The sequence below is a fragment of the Asparagus officinalis genome, chromosome 7 (assembly GCF_001876935.1).
Source record: "Asparagus officinalis chromosome 7, Aspof.V1, whole genome shotgun sequence".
NCBI lineage: Eukaryota > Viridiplantae > Streptophyta > Magnoliopsida > Asparagales > Asparagaceae > Asparagus > Asparagus officinalis.
In genome coordinates this window covers 9,617,918-9,626,664 of record NC_033800.1, presented here as the reverse complement: position 1 = coordinate 9,626,664, position 8,747 = coordinate 9,617,918, and the positions used below count along the sequence as shown (strand labels likewise).

The window sequence follows — 8,747 nt, the reverse complement described above, 5'->3', positions numbered from 1 at the left end:
TAAAAAAAAAAAAAAAAAAAAAAATGTGACACATTAAAGTGGGAAACTACTAAGAATTAAGCGTGTGGACCTAAGTGCACATTTCCTTGCTGCATGGCCGCAATGATATTTGATAACAATGTGAACGTTACAATGGAAGTTTAGACAGTTTAGTTCCCTCAGTAGCCGTTCATTAATTAAAGAATTAAAGTGAGTCATGCAAACCTTGCTTTTTTTTTCTCTCATTAATGCTTCTAGTCTTCTCACCATAGAGTATGTTCATTGATTATTATTCTTGACTTCGACTAAAAAGGCTGCTACAAAAAATCCGACTCATAGAATTTGATGTCTTGTGACAAAATATTTCCATCGGAGAGTCTCGTGGTATACATATATTAACAAAACCCTAAGAAAATTTGTTGAAAATTGGAACGTGCAGATAATATTTCGATTGGTCAACGTACACGACTCTTGTAGTCCTAGCTAGGCTAAAATTTCATTTTTTTTTATTTTTAAAATTTGTAATTGATGATGATTTGATACTCAACGAGTCTACAAATGTAACAAGAAAATCTCAATTATAGCGATAGAAGTTCATCAATAGTCCAAATACACGGCCTTCAGTAGTAGTATACTGTTGACATAAATTAGGCATCTAAACTTGTGTACTTGCATATTGTGTTGATTATTCATGCACGCAACTGGTCAATAAGCATGCATGCTTCTAATATCATGTGGATATAAGATCTCATTGATACATGGATACATGTTTTCTCTAGAAGGGGTAGAAGATTCGACGAAGAAGAAGAAGAGGGGGACAAACAAAATGTTATTCCTCACATTATCTTCAATTGTAAAATTTAAGAATTTTGATTTTTTTTTCCCAATCTTAATTTCAATTGAATTAAAATAATAAAATAATGACCATGCTGAGTGGAGAGTAACAATGTCGATCTAGAAGTGTACATGATCCTTAAACAAAGGTCGAAAAACAAAATATTTATTCAAAATTTTAAGTTTAACCTAACTTTATTTTTAAGTTAATTACTCATTTTTTAATATTTTCAATATGAAACAGACGTGTGTGACGCAGCGGCGAAAACAAAGAAGCCTTACCACGAGAACTTCTTCCACAAACTCGAGAAAAATATATAGGAACTGAGAAAGAATCTTATTGATCACCGAAAGTAAAACAGAGGATTACATCTTATACTACTCAAATAACAAACTAACCACTTATCTTAACTACATATATCTCTTATCTAATAATTAACCAACTAACTGAAAAGATATCATCAAGGATATCTTCGTATCATCAACACTCCCCCTCAAGTTGGCGCATACACATCGTGAATACCCAACTTGCTTAATAAGAAATGAAACTGTGGTTTAGCAAGTGCCTTCGTGAAAATATCCGCTGGCTAAAACTGTGAACGAATGTGTCTCATAACGATGTTTCTAGTCTGCACTTGTTCTCGAATAAAATGACAGTCTATCTCAATATGCTTCGTTCGCTCATGAAAAACTGGATTGGTCGCTATGTGAATGGCCGACTGATTATCACAAAATAACTCCATCGGTTGTCCGTGATCCACCAAAAATGAAGTCAACAAGGACTTCAACCATACAAGTTCACTCGTTGTGGCTGCCATAGCTCCGCAACCAAAATCATCATACAACCCATACACAGGATCATTACGAGCATGAGACTTAAGCCCTTTATCACTATGTGCAAATGGAAAAATATCTTCATGAAAAGATACATCTCTTGAGTAGAAAAACTCATTTTTCTCCAAATCATAAAGTCGCCAACCCTTTTTGCCATGTGGATAGCCTACAAAAATACATCTCCTACTTCTTGAACCAAATTTATCCTTTTGCCTAGGATTATTATGTGCATAACATAGACATCCAAACACCTTGATATGATCATATGTAGGTTTCTTGTCAAATAGAATTTCATAAGGCGACCTCTTATCAAGTTTAACAGTGGGTGTACGATTAATGAGATAAACTGCAGTTAAAACACATTCTCCCCAAAATTTAATAGGTAAAGAGGCTTGAAAACGGAGAGCTCTAGCTACTTCGAGGATATTCCTATGTTTCCGTTCGACTCTTCCATTTTGTTGGGGTGTATATGTACAACTAGTTTCATGCACTATTCCATTTTCCTCATAAAAGGTTCGCATAGGCCCCTCAAATTCAAGACCATTATCACTTCGAATTCGCTTCACAGATTTATCGAATTGTGTCTTGATGAATTTACAAAATAGCATAAGAAATTTTTTAGCTTCACTCTTTTCTTTCATTAAATAAACCCAAACTCCTCTACTATAATCATCAACCAAAGTGAGGAAATAGAATGCACCGCATGAAGCAGGTTTTGAATATGGTCCCCATAAATCACAATGAACTAATTCAAAACAAGTAGTAGCATTACTCTTACTCAAAGGGAAAGGAGATCGTGTCTGTTTAGCTCTATAGCAAACATCATAGACAAGCTTATTTATAGAATCAAAATGACCAATATCCGAGATAAAAGATAGATGCCGACTATTTTGATGTCCCAGTCGTTGATGTCAAACTAAGTGTGAGTCATCTCGCTTTACTTTCATTGCTGAATGCGTCTGTATAGCTTTGTACCAATAAACCCCCCTCGAAAGCTCACCCGCTCCAATCAGCGTCCTCGAGGTACGGTCCTGTATTACACAAAGCTCATTAGTAAATGTTATTTGACAATTTAAGACAGAAATCAACTGAGGAATTGATATCAAATTGCAAGTCAAATGTGGCACATATAGAACATCAGTCAACACCATTTTTGAACTCAAAATAACACGACCTACCATCGTTTCCATCGTTCTCGACCCATTAGGTAAGTAAATGGGTATCGGAATTGTATTTTTGAGATCACTCAGGAGCTCCTTCTTACCAGTCATGTGGTTCGAAGCCCCACTATCAAGTATCCAAGTAGGTGGTTTAGAATCCTTACCGGAAAGCTTTTCGGCATTATCACCAGAGCGATCCAATATGTTTAATAGTTTCTGAAATTGCTCCGTTGACAAAACCTGATTGCCTGCACTACTATTTTCTTTGTCCTGTCCCACTGTTGTCGCGGCAAAAGCCTGACCGCGCCCTCTGATCTTGTCGATGCGCTCACGTCCTCTCTTGCCTTTGTACCAAGTCGGATAGCCTTGTAGTTCAAAGCAATCCGCGACGTCGTGCCCCAACTTGTGGCAATGTGAACATCTTCTCTCCACAGCACTTCGCTGTTTTGTCCAAGATTGTCCAGCTCCTCTACCCTTAGCCGTTGCGTTAACTGTCATTGCCATCACCTCTGGACGCTCCTCTTGTCCTCGCACAATCGATCGATGTCTTTCTTCTTTACTAATCATAGCATAGGCTTTGTTGAGAGGAGGTAAAGGCTCCATGTTGAGTATTTGAGATCGCACCGTACCGAAAATGGCGTCATCAAGTCCCATGAGAAATTGATGCAGTTTCTCTTCTTCGTGCTCACGAAGAAAATCATGTGCTGCTCCACAAGTACAGTTTGGCACCTTAGAATAGCTATAGAGTTCATCCCACATGCTCTTCAATTGCGTGTAGTACGCCATCACTGTCATCCCATTTTGCCTAGTTGATGCAATCTGACCTTTCAACTCATGAATCCGAGGTGCATTCCCAATTGAAAAACGATCACGTAGATCTTCCCAAATAGCTTTAGCTGTCTCCTCGTAGGCTATACTCGGCTGAATGGATTTTTCGATAGAGTTGAAAATCCAAGAAATCAACATCGAGTTGCAAGAGGACCAACTATTCGCCTCCGGTGTATCCGGTGCCGGCTTCTCCCAAGAAATCAACATCGAGTTGCAAGAGGACCAACTATTCGCCTCCGGTGTATCCGGTGCCGGCTTCTCTAGTGTGCCATCGATAAAACCCAATTTGTTCTTTGCTCTAAGTGCATTCTTCATCGCCTTCACCCACATATCATAGTTTTCTCCATTCAGAATGCACGTGGTGATCACCGCTCCCGGGTTATCTGAAGGATGCAAAAAAAATGGAGAAGACATATCCAAACCTTTTTTGTTGGCTGTGTTTCTCTCCGTCATGATTTCGGCAAGAGAAAAAAAAAGTCTTCTTTTTTTTTTGTTGGGTTTAGGAAGGAGAAGAATGGTGGCTGTGGATCTAGGAAGAAGAAAAACAAAAGTGGCGGCTATGGGAGTTTCTCTCACGGATCAATAACCCGCTCTGATACCATATAGGAACTGAGAAAAATCTTATTGATTACCGAAAGTAAAACAGAGGATTACATCTTATACTACTCAAATAACAAACTAACCACTTATCTTAACTACATATATCTCTTATCTAATAATTAACCAACTAACTGAAAAGATATCATCAAGGATATCTTCGTATCATCAACATATCTCTTATCTAATAATTAACCAACTAACTGAAAAGATATCATCAAGGATATCTTCGTATCATCAACACATAACAATGAGCTAGTGATATAATAGTATCTAATGGCACTATCTTTCAAATGATCAAATAATTACAATATTAAGAAATATCTTAACAGATAGATTTCTTTCACACTATTCTTCTTACTATTCTGTAAAGAAAAATGCTAGAGCCACACCCTTGAACCACACCTCCAACCACACACCTCTCTCGCTACAGTGCACTGGGCCCACATGAGAATTTAAAAAAAAATTCCCATGTGGGCCGCAGTGCACTATAGCGAGAGAGAGAGGAGTGTGGTTGGGGGTATGGTTTAGGGTGTGACTGTAGCGTCTCTCTTTAGTAAATGACCCTATATGGGAAGTGAAATATGTGATAAGATATCCAAATCATCAGCTCCAAAGAGTGGTCCCATCTTTTGGTCTAAAAGTAATTACTCAGTTTTAAATTGGCACTGTATCATCCTGGTATCCTGTGCACTAAAAAAGTTGGAACAAATTTAGGCTTATTTGTACTTTAAATACCTTTAATTTGCACTTATATATCCTTATATGTTGTTGCTATGGTTCTATAATCTAAAATTTTTAAAAATTTACACTTAAATATTCTTAGTTACACAAACGCTAGAGTTTCCCCTAAAGTTCTCATCGGTTACTCACATTCTAATTTTAGAACATTATTACCTTAATTTTTTTAAACTTCATGTCAAACTTACTATAATTTTGTTTTAAAATAATATTTTGATTGGTTTAACATTAATTTATTAGGCAGGCTTGCATCTTGCAACATAAATTTATTTGTTTTTTAAATTAATTAATATATATAGAAGACGATGTTAATAAACGCAAATGGACAGAATCGGTACCTCAAGGCTTTCCAACTTCCTGTTGCAAAAGAAAAAAAAAAGAAGCAAATTGCACACATGACATCAGTGAGGTTTCTGATCTTTCTCTATCACAATTGTTGTTATTATTATTATATCACCACAAATTCTTGTAAATTAGGTTTTACGGGGCGGAAGAAAAAAGAAAAAGAAAAAGAAAAAGAAAAGAGGGGGGAAATACCAAAGACAAGAAATCCGAACCCCCCCGATTCTGGCGACAATTAATTTAAGGGACGAGAAAGACGGGACGGAATGGTAAAATCGGAATCGGAGTCCAAATCGAGGGAGGGAGGAAGGAAGCAGGATTATCGAGAAAGTAAAAGGGGATAACGAATTATCCTTCAACTATTATAAATATAACAAAGTTATCCCTTTTTTCCCCATTACACGGAATCAACTTAACAAAGGTAAATGGAACGACAACCCAGTCCAACTCTCTCTGCCTTATCGATTGTCGGTTATCAAATTGCAAAGATGATTATTATCGGCATCAAGAAGCTTATTATTATCCTCATCATCCACAAACCTTCTCTTCCTTAACAAATTGCACAAAGCATCGCTCTCCTTTCTCTCCAATTTCGTCATCAGAATCAAAATTATGTCTTTCTATTTCAAGAAACCTTGTGTTTATTCGAAAATGCACGATTCTTTTGATACTCAATCGAATCTTGTCCAATCGAGCCGCCACTCCTCTGGAAAATTTGCGCCTCCGGCAATGGCGGCGATGCAACCGGGGACTGTATTCACGGTCGAAAACGGCGATGCTGGATTTTGGAACCCTAGCTTGAATTCATCGATCAGGTTAGACTCAAATTAGGCTTTGTTTGTTGCTAATTGTTGAGGTTTTGTGTTTTATTTGTTCGATTGAAGTGTTTATTGCTTGGTAGGCATCATTTGCAAAGGGAATCTGATAGAAAAGCCAAAATTAAAGAGAATAATTTGTCGATAGATCCAGAGCTCACGGTAATTGTTATTAAAAATTTTGGCTTTTTTTAGTTAGTTGCAATTTTAATATCCTAATTTTGATTTTTTTTTTAACACTCATTGAATTTGAAAATCAACGGAGCTTTAGGGTGTTAAGTGCAATTAACCCTTTTTTGGATACTGTTCTTGTTTGGGGTTGTTAATTTGTCTCTTCAAGTTATTGGATAGGAACTTCAAACGAGGTCACAGTTACAAGAAGAGGAAATTATGATGCTTCGTGAACAAATTGTTGATGCATGTGAACAAGTATGGATTTGACATGAACTCAGAATTTTCCACTTATATACATATAATTGGAGAATATTGGTCTTCAACTTCTTCTTTTGTTATTAATTCTAGGAGCTACAGCTTTTGAAGGAAAAACATGTGTTAGAGAGGCGGCTATTTGATTTACGAATGATTTGTGTGCTTTATCAAGAATATATCTTCTTATATTTTGATAATGTTCCTTGTGTTCCTTCTGAATTGATGTGTGTTATTATACTCTTTAAGAAATAGGCACTTGATGAAAAACGGGAAGATGCCATAGAGGATGTTTTGAAGGACCTCAGCCACAGAAAAGTTTGTATCCAAAAAAACATAAGGCTGGCACATCATTTACAAGTATGTTATTTTGACAACAAACATTAGCAAAATACAGCCTATACATATGACCTAGGATTTCATGTGCCTCTTATCTATAGGTATGGGGATGAGAGAACCAAGGCAAGAGCAATGCTTTGTGACATATATCATCATGCTATCTTTGATGAGTTCTCAACTGCATGCGACCTTTTGTTGATGAGTCATTTGTAAGAAGAGATTCAACTCATGGACATATCCTCTTAGTTTCTATTTAACAGGGCAATGGCACAGTTTAGTTTATGTTCCTTGAGGACAGGTCTTATTGCTAAAGCGCATGGGTGCCTGTCTAAACTTTATACAGGTGGTAGGGTGAAGAAGCTGCTTGCGCAAGGTGTATCTCATAATCGGTATCATAAAAAAACTCTTGAGCAAGTATGTGCCATATTTATTGCTAATTTTTTTCATCCATGCTAATATAACTGATTTATCATAACAACGCCTCTTCCTTAGTAATGATCATTTGCATATCATTTTAAATCTATCATATTGAACTGAACGAGATTTTCTTTTTCCAATTAGATTGTCCACATATGGAAAAGTTTTTTTGCTTATTGAGACCACATTAATTTCATGCATATTATGTTATGCTGTGATGCAAATGTGCTGCTATGCAAACATGCTTGTGTTTGTACATACTTGTCAGTTAATTGTCATTCCAAGTTATTATCTTACCGTAGTTGTTTGTGTGTCAACTCAACAAATTGTATTGACATGAAATAGTTCAAGTAGATATTCTACTTAAGGGGCAAATGTTCCCTTTGATTTCTTATTCACACTATATTCACAGTAAAGTATGTGTGGATAGATATTATATAGCCATTTTAGGTTTGCTTATGAGATATATGTATTATCATATGCTATTTCTAATTCACTTTTCTGGTTTATTTTCTTTGATTGCTTGATTGATTATTTGAGCTTTGCCAAACGACCTGCTGGGATGTTACTAGGGACAATATATATTCATCTGGGTGGTTTCGTTGATAATTTCCAAGTTGTTTGTTTCATAGATTTCTCCCGCTACAATGCAAATCACTGTGGAGCTTGGAGTCATTAGGAAAGACTAGCTGAACAAGTTCTATTTCATATTAAGGGCTCATAGGATTGTTCTTGAAGCGAATTTGTCGATTCAAGTTATTATGGAGAAGTTTCAGTCTTATAAAGCTCGGATTGTGCTCAATTTTTTTGAGGTATTTTTCTTGTTTCTTTATTTTAAATTTGATATTTAGTGTTGGTTTTGTTGACAAGTTATGATCTTGTGGTTGATTTGGGATTGATTGTCGTGCGAGAGAGATGGGTTTTTTGTTGGAATTGGACTGTGTTTCAGAGAACAACATGCGCAAAAATGCTGGGAAAGTAAAAACAATATGTGCAAAATATGGATGTAGCATAATTGAGAATGTTATTATGGTCTTGTGGATATACTCTTGAAGATAGGATATAAAATGAATGAATTTGTAGGAGATTAGAGGTTGCTTTCATCAGGATAAAATGAGAGAATCAAATGAAATGGTTTGATCATGTATAACGGTGACAACTAAAGGCACCCAGTGAGGAGAACTGATATGATTATCGTCAATGGGCAAAAGAGGTTGCAGGTGGACTTAATTGAACTTGGTTGAAGCAATTAAGTAGGAAATGATTATATGTCATTTAGTAGAGGATAAAGGCATAATAGAATTGAATAAAAGAAAAGAATAGATTCATGATGCTTGACCCCAAATCTGGGATAAAGGCTTTATTATTCTTGTTGTTGTATTATGTTTTGATTTTTTTCTTAAACCTTTTTTTTTACAAGGTCTCATTTTGGTGT

The 8,747-nt window shown here is 36.1% G+C and overlaps 1 protein-coding gene across 4 annotated transcripts; it reads left to right on the top strand.

Annotated features, from left to right (window-relative positions):
- On the top strand, nt 5,487–8,116 carry LOC109850778. Of its 4 annotated transcripts, none has more exons than XR_002249543.1 (6): nt 5,487–6,130; nt 6,217–6,292; nt 6,482–6,559; nt 6,653–6,712; nt 6,812–7,309; nt 7,945–8,116. XR_002249543.1 is itself a non-coding variant. In XM_020420851.1 (6 exons), exons 1-6 carry the CDS (start codon nt 5,928–5,930, stop codon nt 7,006–7,008), a joined length of 534 nt encoding a protein of 177 aa, XP_020276440.1. In that variant the 5' UTR covers nt 5,487–5,927; the 3' UTR covers nt 7,009–8,116. The 4 variants fall into 4 exon arrangements, 2 of the variants coding, with proteins under 2 accessions (XP_020276440.1, XP_020276439.1); XM_020420851.1 differs by having other exon boundaries at nt 6,812–6,916; nt 6,997–8,116; XM_020420850.1 differs by having other exon boundaries at nt 6,812–8,116.

Excerpts from the sequence above, each read along its gene's own strand:
- LOC109850778 (XM_020420850.1), top strand. The coding sequence starts at position 5,928 with ATGTCTTTCTATTTCAAGAAACCTTGTGTTTATTCGAAAATGCACGAT. Across the intron at positions 6,293-6,481 it reads CGATAGATCCAGAGCTCACG|GAACTTCAAACGAGGTCACA; the intron begins GTAATTGTTATT and ends GTTATTGGATAG. Across the intron at positions 6,560-6,652 it reads TTGTTGATGCATGTGAACAA|GAGCTACAGCTTTTGAAGGA; the intron begins GTATGGATTTGA and ends TATTAATTCTAG.